The sequence below is a fragment of the Trachinotus anak genome, unplaced genomic scaffold (genome assembly GCF_046630095.1).
Source record: "Trachinotus anak isolate AG129_WGS33_773 ecotype Australia unplaced genomic scaffold, CSIRO_AGI_Tana_v1 ptg000018l, whole genome shotgun sequence".
Lineage (NCBI taxonomy): Eukaryota > Metazoa > Chordata > Actinopteri > Carangiformes > Carangidae > Trachinotus > Trachinotus anak.
Window position 1 is genome coordinate 2082694 of NW_027273869.1, and position 14565 is coordinate 2097258.

Sequence of the window (14565 nt, forward strand, 5' to 3'; positions counted from 1 at the left end):
TATACAGCGATTGGTCAATTCTTGGTGGGTCCGGAGGCAAATCTTGGTAGTGATACAAGCGCTGATTGGCCATGGTAGACAAATTGTGGTACATTTTTGGTAGCAGACAGAAAGCTGATTGGCTGTCACTACCAAGAATTAGCTCGACTCACAGGTGGCAGGGAGCACCAATGAGGCCCGCAAAGTAAGAGACGTAGATGAGAAAAATCAAGAAGATGTCTCAATGTAATGTGAGCACAAAAGACAACTTGTCCTTCACCTAAAGGTAAGGATCCCATGCCTGAAGAAACACCAATGTAATGTGCATTGGCTCAACAGTTTGTCATTTTGTCACAGGGCTAGACTGTGCAAGACTGTGAGTGTCTTGCAAGATAGATGGCCTGAACATGTCTGCCGCTATCTATGAACACTTTGGGTGTTCAAATACTGCACTCCACAGATCAGGGTTCAGGGAACATTTAAAACAACAACAAAAGACACATTAAATGATACATAAAAACAGAGAGCAGTGATAAAAACTTTGTGTTATTTTATTTCAGTTTTTTGCCAGGTTTAAAGTAAAAAAAAAATCTAAAGTGGTCAATTTTATTTGCACACTTCTGAGAAACAGAGTGGTCTGAGTCTTTGGAAGTATTTTTGTTGCACTAAATGGTTCAAACCTCAACATGAGCGTTCTCATCTTCAGAGAGAAAGTATCATTTCCTCGCACAATCTGTATCTTTTTTTCAGAAAAGTGAAAATAGACACATTTATCAATTGACATTGCCCCTTTAATAGACTCAGGTTGACTCTATAACATTAAATCTGGCTAATACAGTAAAACTATAGTATATGTGTAAGATTTTTTCTGATTGCTCCATGCATGCACTGTCTTACAGATAGACGGATTCAACACAGCTTCTTTAGATTCAGTTTTTTAAACACAAACACAGGAGCAATGTTTGTGGGCATTTGGACATTTGCGCATCCCTGCTGTGCAACAGAAACACTAATGTGACGAGGGTATCTGGTCTCAGTGTACACTAGTTCTCTGCCTCCATCTTGTGTTAATGAAGCAGTACTACAGGCTGGTCTGAGAGATCTGCTGCTGGTGAAGGAAACCGATCAGTGTGATGAGTTTCACAGTGTGGACTTGGAGGTGACCACCAATCATCCGTCTTCTAAAATAGAACCCTAATCGCTTTCTGCAGTCCACATATAGTAGTGTTGAATATTTAAAATATCTTCATCAGCACCACACTGGCGTGCTACTGGAGGAGGACTACTAATCCACATCAGTCGTGATCCTGTTAAAGACACAGTTTGACATCAAACACCTTCAGATTTTTGAAGCCATGCTTAAAACATGTGCCCCTGACCTTTCTGTTGTCGTGTGCTTTGGCGTCTTCACTCACTCTGTTACTGTACTCGACATTTGTTCGCTGATTTTATTATGCTGTCATATTTTCCTTTACCATTTAAATGGCATTTTGTTGGGTCTCGTTTTGGATCCATCGATTTTATTTCCAATTATTGTTTATTGACCTGTATAAACAGGAGGAAGGATTAGAAAAAAGCAAAGAAAAAATGTTTCAGTGTTCATGTGGGCAGTGGACTGTTGTTTTAAGACAAGAGACCCCCGAAACTGACACAAACTAGACCACAAACCCCCATCTGGGCCGGGTTTCACAAAGATATTTCGGACTGGTCTGCAGTGTTAGGTCAGTCTTAATTTGGTTCATAGTCTAATACAAGTTCTCACAAAAATAAAAACTGACTATGTCAAAGCCAAAAAAAAATGACACATCTTAACCCCAGGCTAACTCAGACCTAAAACCAATGTTACCATGGTAATAATCAATGATATAAATCAATGATACCTACCATTGGTTGATACTGGTCAGTATATATATATATATATTTATTTATAGTGAAAATGAATGATCCCCCTTTTGCTGGGAACCTCAGGAACTCCCTCAAGGATCCCTGGACCCCACTTTAAGAACCACTGCTTTAGACTAAGGTCTTAGGATCAAACTGTCATTATGTGTGAGTAAACATGACTGACCATGTCCTGTATTCTGTGGTTTTCTCCAAGTAGAGTTTTTTGATGGACAAGAACTTTGCTTTTCTCAGCATCTTTTTTTATATCAAACATGTTGTTGCTCTGTGTGTCTGTCTACTGGATATTTGGTAAATTGAAGAGGTGAAAAATATGCAAATACACAATGACTTATTTTAGTGTTTTATTGGGAGATTACAATTATTTCCATCTCCATTTATGATTTGTAATCAGTTTAAGAAGCAAAAAAAGGTGTAAAATAGAATATTAAAATAATTTGTAAAATACACACTCAGCTCCAAAATGTAAAACAGTATTAGTAGAATATATCATATATTTCACAGAAGAGAAGCTAATATTTGTTGATTTGTAGATAAAGGATAGAATAAAATAATCAACATGGTGACCTTGTGTTAACCAGGTTTTCTCACCGGGACCTGTCAATGTCTAAAACACAGTGCAGCTAGTTGAATTCAGTTATTACGTAACAAATGACACACGTCACCACAGTGTCTCACATGTATCTCCTGTGTATTTGGAAACCAAACAATCAAATCAGTCACTAGACCACCACCATGTTGTAATGAGGCAACTTTCCCCATGTATAGACTAGAAGTATTTAGGTACACACTGGGAAAAAGGACCTCCAGTGGTTAACTCATACACTGCTGTATCACAGTGTTGACGTTACAACATACAGCTCACAGTTAAACACTCATAAAATATTTGGTGTGTAAAGCAGCTCACAAACAAAAGTTTCTATTGCACAGGATAAGCAGAAGCTGAAGCTGCTGTTAGTAACAAACCACACATCTCCTGACTTCATGCTGACATGTTAAAGAAGCACAGTAGAGACACAGAGCCAGAAGTTGTGAACAGAACAGACACACACTAATGTGTGTGTGTCATGTTTGGCAAAAGGGAGTGGAACACAAAAGTCAGTCTGAAATGAAACTCTCAGACATAACCTGCAGGAGCCACCATCATGTCAACCTGATCTCTGTTCAGTCCATCAGAGGATCACGCAGCCAGAAGAAGATGCATCCGCACTGCTGGACACACAAATAAAAGATTTCAAATCAGATTGAATCGGAAACAAAAAATGAATGTCTGAAATATGTCTGAATATCTGCTGCTGTCAGAGAGTCTCTGTACACATCTGCTCCTCATGTTTTAAGACGTAAAATACTCGGCTTAACTCTTATCAATATGCACACATTCATTTTAAATGCTTAACTGCTGAAAACAACGTGTCCCACTTCACTGTGTATGAACTGTTTGCTGTGTTATGCACTCATCTCACAGTCACAAGTTGAACTGAGGTCAGAGCAGAGAAACTTTCCTCCCTCAGCAGATCTCCTGTTAAACTGCACATACAAATGTTTCACTTTGTTCATGTTACTGTGTTGCACATGATTTTACATGGATGAAACTGACATTTTCACGCAATAATCCACACTGACAAAATGAAAACATGTTTTTAGACATTCCTGCACATTTATTAAAAATGAAAAACTGAAATCTCATATTTACAAAAGTATTCAGAGCTTAGTTAAGTACTTTGCAGGAGCCTGTGTGGCAGCATTTACAGCTTTGACTCTTTTTCGGTCAGTCCCTTTTGGCTGAGCTGCTCACGGACAGCCAGAGACTCTGAGACCACTCCAACAAGTTCATTTCTTCTTTTCAGACCAGAGGATATTTTTCCTCATGTCCTCAGAGTCCTTTAAATGCCATTTGTCAAACTCAAAACAGACTGTCATTTGCCTTCTACAATTTTATCATGGAGGTTTACAGAGAGTTTCATGGCTTGGTTTCTGTCCTGATACAGGTGTGTGTGTGTGTCTTTCTAAACTAGCTACAATAAATTCATTTTGCCACAGGTGGACTCCAATCATGTTCTAGACACATCAGAAGGATAATTAAAAGCAAACAGGAAGCACGTGAGAGCAAATCTGGAGCAAAGAGCCACAGCAAAGAGTCTGAATTAAGAGAATTTTTTTTCTTTTTATACTTTAATAAATTTGCAAAACACAATTAAGTATGCAAAAAATTTATCTGTCTGAATACTTAGTGAAGCTCTAACATCCAAGTGAAGTACCAAGTAAAACACATTTTTGCATGGATTTTAAAAAATACTCAGATGATCCCACCTCTGCTCTGGAGTGTCACACTGCTTCAGCCTTTTGGGGGCGCTGCTCTCCCACTCAACTGGAGGCTTCTCAGCCTGCTCATTGGTCTCAATGCTCACCTGAAGAACAGAGGGGTGGACACACCTGGTATTAAAGCTTGATTATAAATCAAAAAAATTCTCTTCAGTGTCAAATATAAAGAACTAAATAAACAATTTAAATCAAAGTAAGTAAATGCTTCATCAGGACTGCAGAGGTGTGGCTGAATCTGATTTGACTGACGATGGTCTGGAGAGACAAGCAAACAATGCCACAACTCACTGTCATCATGTTTTCATTCAAGAGTTGCTCGATCCAGATTCATGCATGGAAATACATGACATCACCTTTTTCCCAGCTGAGCCTTACCCATAATTCTCTGTGGGTTCGTCAAGCAGCACCTTTGACATCACACACAGTCATTTGATCCTTTGTTAATATGAAAATATTGACTAGTATAGGTGCTGCAGGAACAACTGTGAACTTCAGTCCAGACTGAGACAAAGCATTTTTCATTGTTTTATTGTAGTGTATTGTATGATTTAGTAAAGTACTGCATTTGACCAAATATACATGAGTGGTTTGAAAAAAATGATCATTTCAAGAGCAGAAAAGTTGAATCAGCTCAAATTGTCTGCAGCATTTGCTTTACCTACTGTATATACCTAAATATGGTGGCAGTTTGGTACTGTATTATTGTGTGTTAGTGTGTGTAACTCACCATGTTTCTCTTCCTGCCTGGGTTGTTGCTGCTGCTGCTCAGTACGTTGTTGCTGTCAGCAGCTGAGTGGGCGGGTCTCTGGTACGACTCATCTCTGTGATGGACCACTGTCTGTTTAGACTGCAGCTTCCTGAAAAGTCAACACAAGCTCCATTAGGTCCATGCTATTTAATCACTGGCAATACAACAGCCCTGCAATAAATCACCACTTTATGAAGCGTCTGTTTCTGTTCTGTTCTGCAAGTTAACCTTATCACTTAACACTGAATTGAACTAAACTAAGATAAAACACAAAGACACTCCCCCTCAGCTGCCAGTTCTCTCTGGTGGACAGACTCTAATGGACTGTTTCTAAATAATGTTCAACTTGCAGCGGCACAGGCTCCATGTAGTCAGTACATTATGTGTTTCCACCTACAGACCCCTCCACACAGCTATTTTGATAGCTTGTTGGCTGAGGTGCACACTCATCTCAAAAATCAAAAATAGCTTTCAATCAAGTTTCACTGTTTTTACTTTGATCGACCTAACTCAGTTTTGTGTTACGCAGATTTAAATACACAACAAAACCAAAGTGATGGTATGGTTGACACTATTCTTGAAAGTTACACTAGATCATAACGATATGGAAAAAAAAAAAATCATATTGCGATTATTCTGGCAGATGTTCACATATCACTCGCAATCTCAGCTGGAGTGGTCATTTTGACATTTTTAACTGAAAAAAACAAAACAAAAAAACATTTGTTGTGATTTTTGTTGTGTATTGTACCAAGCAAGCATGTCCCTTTTCATCTGGAGAATATGATCTGTGGGTGACACATTTTACATTTAAGCTTAGTTCAGAGGTTTTAATGTTGACACCTTTTTTATGAAAATATTTTATTCTTGTTTTATTGAGTCTGTTTAAACCTTTTTGTTTATCTGCTGGTTTGGGTCACTTACCCTGACAGACGGGTTAGAAGGCATAGTGAGATTGTGCAGTAAAAACACCAGGACTAATCCTGTGGAAGTCTCTGAGCCAGAGCCACAAAAAAGACCAAGTGAGTCCAGGTCGACCATAGTCTCCCTCTATATTTTTTGTGTTTATTTACTACTGTGCAACAAAATTAACCTTTATCAAAAACATGGTGATTTTGATATTGCACTTGGCAATGTCGTGATTTTGATAATATGTTGATTAACTGTTCAGTTTAACATTCTTTGAATTTAGGCAAAGTGGCATTTGAAATAAACTTATGTTTAGTATCATGAGCTGTGTATATAAACACAACTCTTCACATGAATATGTCAGACACCACTTCTGGCTCTTCTCACAGTGAGTCACAACCATTCAGTAGTGTCTGAGTTAGACGTCTTTCAGCAGCAGTGTATCATTACTGGCTTTAATATGGACCATTTGTACAATTTATAGTAATTATAATAATCATAATAACAATACTACTACCACTACTACTACTGCTAATAATAATAATGATAATAGTAGTAGTAGTAGTAGTAGTAACAATAATAATAATAATAATAATAAACTACATTTATATAGTACTTTTTAAAACAGCAGTTACAAAGTGATTCACAATTAGTAATAAAAATCCATAAAACTCAACAATAAAATAAACAATATAGTAAACCACACAGAACCACAAGATCTTACAAAATGCCAGGCTATATCAGAGTGTCTTTAAAAGTTTGTTTTTAAGTGGTAAAGACTCAGCCGACCTGACAAGGAGGGGGAGGCTGTTCCATGAACAAATGCATAGTCCCAATTTGTCTTGAGCCTGGACTGAGGCACATTTGAGAGCAGTTAGATGATCTGAGTGATCTGTCCAGTGTTATGAGTTCAGAGATATTAGAGGGTGCCATGCCATGGAGGGCTTTGAATTTGATCAGGAGTCAACAACACGTTGAATAAGGGTGATTTGTTCTCTTTGTTTAGTGTTTGTTCTGAATCAGCTCACTTAAACAAGGAAACAGGGAGTTACAATAACCCAGGTGAGAAGAGTTAAAGGCATGGATGATTTGCTCTATGATGTTCTGAGACAGTGCTGAACCGGTTTTAACAACATTTCTGAGTTGAAATAAACAAGTTAATGTGGTAATATTAACACAACACCAGATGGTTTTGTATTCCCTGCTAAATGTCTGAGGTATGGATTCATGTTCATAACTCGTACAGTTCAACTTAAGAGTTAATAAATGATAATAAGGAAATGATGTCCAGCTACATGATAATGAATTCATCTTCTGAGGTCAGCCTGAAGACCCTCTCCTCCTTCTGCACATGAAACGTAAGTCAGAGTGAAACTGTCTTCAGCCTTGACCACATCCCTGGCAGTCAGGCCTCAGCCTCCCTCACCATTCACATAGTGTCACCAAGCATAGATCTACGCACTAATTAAGTCCCTTGGCTAAGAGTTGTGTGTGTCTGTGTGTGTAGGTATTAACACAATATTTGTTTAACAAAAGGAAAACACTACAATCACAATCAAGAGTTAAAGAGTAAAAACTTCTTAGAGAGCTGGTAGGAATGTGAATGTCAGTGTGTGCAAAGTGGGTTATTTTGCAATGAAAACATTGAAACAATGCTCTCTAGTCTAATATGACTTAACCCCAGAAAACAATAAATGTTTGATAATCACCGGGAGCAACATCCATTAGACTCAGAGTTGTCAGTCCAGATAGTGTGTAGTCTTTGTTAAATCAATAATTCAGCCGCACACACACCCCTCAGCTCTGCACTTCTCCCCAGTGGTGTGAGTGCTGCTGACCCCTGGTCCTCTCAGCCTGTCCCCTCCTCGCTCTTCCACCACTGCTAATTACGCTCCCTTCAGTTTAGAGCCATCAGCCTGCAGCCTCAGCCCCCATCTGCTGTGGCGTCTGAGCCCTTTGACAGCCTCCTCTCTCCCCTCTCTGACAAAGTGATAAACTAATAAGCCTGGCTGGGCATGCTGGGGTCAGGACCCTCAGCATAGCTGGCCCCTCCACATAGCAGGGCTGACTTGGACCCTCCTCAGGGGAGGCCCAGGCAGGCTGGGAGTGGAGTTACTGAGGTCTGGCTGATCAATGCTGAAAGGCAGACAGGCCTGATGTACAGTATCAGTGTATGTGAAAGGTTCATTGAGAGTCATTCTACACTGTGTGAGGGCACTCACTGCAGACTGCTCCCTGAAATCATAATTTCCATTAATACCACACACAGGTGAAGTTCTGAGCCACATGATGAAAAAACAGGAAGACAACACATCTAATATCCAAATATCCGAAAACATAAATAATGAATATACACCATGTATCACACATTTTCCAAAATCAAAAATAATAAACCAATGAAGCTCTGAAGCACTCAATTCATTTTAAAAGACAGGGTGGTTTCTGTATTTTGCTTCCTGTTAACTAAACCCATGTTCAGACCCAAAACAACACTGAATGTAACCGTCTGAGAAATCATGTGTGTGTATTTAAGTCTGATACATCTTCTTCCTGTGTGCCACAGAGAGTTATGGTCAGCTAGACACACACTGTAGTTTATTTTACTCAATACAAACCACAGGACACAAATGTGAATGAATCTGCCTCTGAAAATACGACACACATTATATGTACTTCCTTTTATTTAGTATACTTACATATTCCATCTTATTGAACCTTTAAAAAAAAAAAAAAAAACTATATATGTGTACTGTATTTTTAAAGGAAAAGATACCAATGCATCTTGGATTTGAATACTAAGAATTAGCTTTACAACAATACAACAACACAGAATACAAAGGGTCGCAACGCACTGCTGTCAGAAAGTGTAGAAACTATTTGTATTTTTCACATTTACAGAATCTGGGGGAAAATGAAGGAGAAGATCTTGAGTTTATATTTGGAAACACATCATCTGTTCTCAGGTGGGGCTGTGTGAGTTGAGGACCTGCTTTATGTGTTCTGACACCTGAAAGCAGTCAAAACAGTCAGATTCCACTGAGAAGTATGCTCCTCATACTGTGTATTAACGTGTGTGTGTGTGTGTAGCAGGAACATACCTGATAGCTGAGCTCAGACTTTGGTACCAGTCATTCAGGTCCTCCTGGTTGCTGGACATCAGCAGGAGTTTGGCTCTGGGGAAGGTTAACTGGATGAAGAGGGGGTAGAGGAGTAGTTAGGGTGTTGGCAGTATGAGTGTGTATGATTAGATGAGATGAGATGTTCCTTTATTAGTCCCATAAATTTGCTGTATTACAGCAGCAAAGTGGACAGTGCAAGAGAAAAAAAAACATAAAAATGTAAGTAACACTGCACAAGATAAATAATAAATAATAATGTAATATTTACAATTAGATATTTACAAAATATACAACAATAGTGTATGAAGGGTGTGAGGTGCTGCTGTGATGGGTGTTTGGACGGCTGTTATGGCATTAGCAGCACAGCTACGCTGCAGGCTTCTTCATTCATTTCAATGACACTGACACTCTTACTCAGGACAGTCCCATGATCTGAAACTGAAATTGAATAGGAACCATGAACACTGTGGATCTCTCAGCCTCAGGTTGTGAGTGAAACTGCAGTAACACGACAGAAACAGCAGAGGGTAGGCCACATTAAGCGAAAAAACCTCTTCTCTCTGTCAGCTCATCACACAGCAAAACCTACTGCTGCTCCTCACAGCCATTCATCACCCTCCAAACTTTGACATGTGAAGGTAAAGAAGGTGGAAAAAGCAGGTAAAAAATCTGTTGCATTCCAGTCACATTTGCTGGAAAACTACAGGCAGCTGGACACAAACGTGTTCTCAGATCTCTGGTGGGCTCGTCTCAGGTCTACAGACTGACAGGGTCCTCTTCCTTTGAGTCAACAGTAATTATCAACTCTCTCATTCTCATTGCTAAAACCAGACTCAGATTGAACTTGTCAAACAAACCAGTGGAAGATGTCTGAGCCCAAACAAAAGGGGCTTTAAGAGCAGCATAATTACACTGGGAAAGCTATTACAGAGGATCAAAATTAGCCCTTCACCATATTAAATGGCCTTTCACATTTACCTGCGGCTGCAGCCTCTACACAGGGAACCAGCTTGTTGAGCGGTGACATATTGATCATTTCCATGTGTATGTGGACAGAACTTTATGCTAGAACAGAGGAGCATATAGCTCATCAAACATAATGATGTTTTTACACACCGGGAGGGGAGGGTCTCTGATTATACATTAAATAGATTAAGATTTCAAATTTATCATCATCAAAAGTATTATCTAATTACAGAGTTCAGTGAGTGGGGCTGAATTGAGTGGCGCAAGATATTAGGCCCTCGCTACTTGGGGGATGGCGGTTGATTTATTCACAAATACATTCCACTTCTATTGGAATGTGGTAATTAGGGATTTGTCAGGAAATCTGACCCTCTTAGGTAGAAATTACTTTGTATAATAAGAACGGCAGAGCATGGAGCCTCATCGCTGCACATAATTTAGCTTGATTATTTATACATCAAAGAGAATCTGTCAGGGATGTGGGAAAATATTCAAGTAGCAAGGGAATATTAGCAGGGGGAAGGCTGCAGACGGAGAGAGAGAGAGAGTGGGGGGAGAATAAGGAAGGTCGAGACAGACAAAAGGAGAGAAGAGAGAAAATAAAGAGAAAAACGGGGCGAGCCACAAGTAACAGCCAGCGCTCTACAAACATGGGGGGAGAAAAAAAAAGTGAATTTTAATTTTTTTGTTGTTTTTTTCCCCCCCAAACTTTGCATATAGATTGCCATGGCATTTACAGCTGTCAAATTTAATTTGGCTTTAATTCTTCATGGTCCTGGATGACGAGGGCCCTGGAGTGCTGACAGCCCTTTTCTTTGAGCTTAGGTAGGGGCCCAGGATCAATAATGTGTCCTTATGAGAAATTACATGTAATGCTATTGAGTATGCATCTGGGCCTCGGTGGGATAAGAGGCTAATGAAATGCCATTTCTGCCATTAGATAATGTGCAGCAGGCTGGTGGAGAGCAGCGACAGGCTTGAGGAAGATGTATTTACTGGAGGGCCGGAAGAGATGGATCTGCAGCCTAATCTGATCCAGCAACTGAGAGATTCTGTTGCAGCTGGCAGCCATCACTACTCTCCTCAGTTCTTCACACATATACACATATACACATATACACACACACACACACACACACACACACACACACACACACACACACACACACACACACACACACACACACACACACACACACACACACACACACACACACACACACACACACTCCAAATAATACAGCTCTGACTAATCTCCCCATCAGCAGCCTTTTCATTAGTCACTTAGGCCTGGTCATGTCAGTAAGTCACTGGGCCTGCGAAGAGATTCGTATAGAAACACATGCAGGACACTGTAGTCTTATACAAACTGCTGGCACTGAAGTAGGATTACCTGAAAAAGTAGTTTTTTTTCCTTCTTTTGTTTCTCTTTTCCCTTTCTCTTATGTATTTGTTCTGTCCCCTATTATGTGTTTATCTATTATTACACTTAATTACACAAGGGGAAAACAAAGAGTTACAGTGTTTTAATAAGAGTTGTATTTACTATGAGTTGCATAAAAAAAGCAACAAAGTCAAAGTCAAATACAGAATTTTAGATTTCATGCTCTGTCATGTATTATTCTATTACTTTTCCTGATGTTCTGGGTTTCTGCTGGGATGTCGTTTCAGTATTGAGATACTGGGGCAGGTATTGTATTGAAGTCATAGTTTTGGTATTATGACAACATTACTCTAGACACTACTGAATGGTCGTGAAGCACAACATCTGAGTGGGCAGGGAGACTAATTTGCACCAACAAGATATGAAAGTTCTTACTGTAAACTAAATTAATTATAAAATGAATTGTTAAAACAATAGATCAATAATTGTTCATTATAGTTACTTGATTTTCTGTCTAGTTTTATTAGCTCACTAACTGTCTCGGCCCAGTGATTCAAACTTTAATGTCAAAAACTGTTTTCGGGCAGACAGCAGAGTAAAAGCTGCTATGCAACACAGGGAAGCACATTAGAAACACAACATAAAGAGGGTTTCAGCTGAAATGAATATTGATACTATGCAGCATGGGCACTAAACACTTGCTGAATAAACGCTTTGGTTACTTGCTCAATGACGCGCAACTCGTTCCTTTGAATGTTTTATGACAGCAACTGCATCATTTAGACACAATTTGTCAGCCAGCAGCTGTACTGAGACCTGACAGATCAGACTGAGAGGAAAGACACATTAAAAGTTCAACTTTTGGGCTACTTCAACAAGGATTTGACGGTATTGCAGGGAAGAAGAGGAGAGGTAACGCAGGTCTCCTCTGACAAGCGGAACTAAATGACATTTCACTCAGTGAGGTTGGAAAACACTCAGGAAACCTTTTATTTGGCAAATTATACATCAGAAAGCCATAAGTAAGATGAATCAAAGCAACATACATCACAAGTGGAAATTAAATAATGCCTCTGATAAGGACTCACTCATGTGTATACTCAAATCAATGAACAGATGTCTCCCCACCTGCTGCCCAGTAAGCACTGAGCGTTTTCTTTTTCACAATCAACTGTTCAAATTTTTCTACAGTCACAGGGAATCATAAATCCTCTGTCAACTACATGACTCTTGTTTCGTAAACATATGAAGAGCTCTGTTACACACTAAGACCAAGGATTTTATAAAGTAACTTCCAGTGCACTCTAGTTACCTGATTGTGGTAAATAAATACAATTTGGACAAGTGTGTTAGAGTTAGAGCCAACCGATAGAGATAAGGCTCTGCAGCATTTTAAAGAATCAGAATCCAGCTCTGAATCCACTTATTGAATCTGAATCCCTTTGAATCTCCAATCAAATCTATTAATAAAACGTCTTTACACTCAGTACAGTAAGAAAACAAACTTCAATTGTTTTGCGTAACAAAAGATATAACTTAAAATTCAAGAATCCAGCGTCTTCTAATCAAGTTAATAACACAATTTATAATTACTATTGTGATTTAGGGACTAATTACCGGATAACATGATACTGACACTAATATAAACTACAGTAATCAACACACAGACCTAAACTTTAAAAAGTTGTAGAGCTTTCACTGCGCATGTTGTCACCGCTCTGCTACAGTCGTTCTGACTCATTCTTCCTTTTGCTCTGAGGGAAAATGGTGAATGCTCCTCAGTAGGGGGCTGTGCTGCAGCTGTAGAGGCCATAGAAGCTCAAGTAAAACAACACAGTGAAAATAATATTCCCTTTACTTTGTTATTCAGAATATCAATTGAATACATCGCTGGTGTTTTGCATTTGCAGTGGACTTAGTTTCCTGAAGGCCAACTTGTTGCATTGCTACAGGTCACAGAATGTGATGGGTCACAGAATACACTGTAACACCAGTGCAGGGAGCACTTGTCTTCAAAAATGCCACCAGTCCTTACTTTAACATATTGGACGGTAGATAAATAAATATAATTTGCCTACACTCGCAGAAACTGCATTCTGCAGTTGTTTCATTGACTTTTGAATGTTACAGCCAGTCCACGATGTTTGTCATTAACAAAAGTGACGCTGAGTTCCACTGTTGGCAACATGCTAAACCCTGTGATTGAACGACAGTTCAGCTGACGAGTAGAAAGTATGGTAAACTCGGGAGCAGGCAAAGATAACTGATTAGGGTTACAGTAAGTCAGGTCAGGTTAAGCATCATATGAGATGACTGATTAGGGTGAAGGTTCCGTTCAGGTTAAGGGGCAACGCATCTCCACACGGAAACGTCACTTCAACCCCAGAATCAACTTCAAAGTGTTGGAATCTAACCCAGAGCAGACATAGTGCTTGTGTGAGAGGTGTAGGCTGTAGCCTGCTGACAAACTTGATTTTACGTTAAAATTGAAACAGGTGAGTTATATAAAAATTCACCCACTCATGCAGTTTTTATGAAGGTGGAAATTAGCTACAGAGACCAAAACTATTTTTTGCACGAGGCTGTAAACATGTTTAATTCTGCTGTGAAGTTGGACATTTTAACATGGGAGTCTATGAAGATTGGACTGTTTATAAAAATGGATGCAGACACTAGGTCTGAAAACTGAAGCCAATGCGGATGTGCCTTAAACTTGCATTCTATCTAATGACCATCAGGGGGCAAAAAGAAGTCTGACTGTATTGAAGTCTATGTGAAAATGTCTCTACTTGCTTGATTTATTACCTCAGTAAACATTTTCCTAATGGGTTTATGGTCTCAATCGCTTGTTACAAGTGTTCTTCAACACAACATAAATCATTTTTAAAATTATGGTCCATTTAGAGAAAATAGACATGAATCAGGGTATGCATTGGGGTGTGGCTACCGTGTGTCAGACTGTATCACACACAGTGACCTGCATCAGGAGAGAACACAGAGTAGGTCAGATCCACCCCTCACTGCTCCTCAGCGCCACCTTCTCTTCCAAATATGGTTTCTACTGGTTTCAAAAAACCCAAATGGCAATGGCCAAATTACTAACTTGAGGCTTCAAAATTGCATCTCAAAAACCAATGGGTAGGTGGCCACTGCCTTTTCAGAATTTATGCTAACCCCCTTAGCATATGTCTGATCAAGACATTTCAAAACAGCTGGCCAGAACTGGTAACATTACA

At 39.3% G+C, this 14565-nt stretch overlaps 1 protein-coding gene across 3 annotated transcripts in view; it reads right to left on the reverse strand.

Annotated features, from left to right (window-relative positions):
- Positions 1 to 2212: 2212 nt before the first annotated feature.
- Positions 2213 to 14565, reverse strand: part of arhgef39 (Rho guanine nucleotide exchange factor (GEF) 39) — a 60441-nt gene continuing 48088 nt past the window's right edge. The window contains exons 9-12 of one of the 3 annotated variants that reach the window (XM_071502485.1): positions 8959 to 9047; positions 4931 to 5060; positions 4192 to 4289; positions 2213 to 3093 (exon numbers count right to left, since the gene is read on the reverse strand). In XM_071502485.1, coding sequence (XP_071358586.1) covers positions 3054 to 3093; positions 4192 to 4289; positions 4931 to 5060; positions 8959 to 9047 — 357 coding nt within the window. In that variant the 3' untranslated portion in view covers positions 2213 to 3053. Of the gene's footprint in view, positions 3094 to 4191; positions 4290 to 4930; positions 5061 to 8668; positions 8868 to 8958; positions 9048 to 14565 lie in introns of those variants that run through there. The other 2 variants (XM_071502486.1, XM_071502488.1) reach the window with 2 other exon arrangements.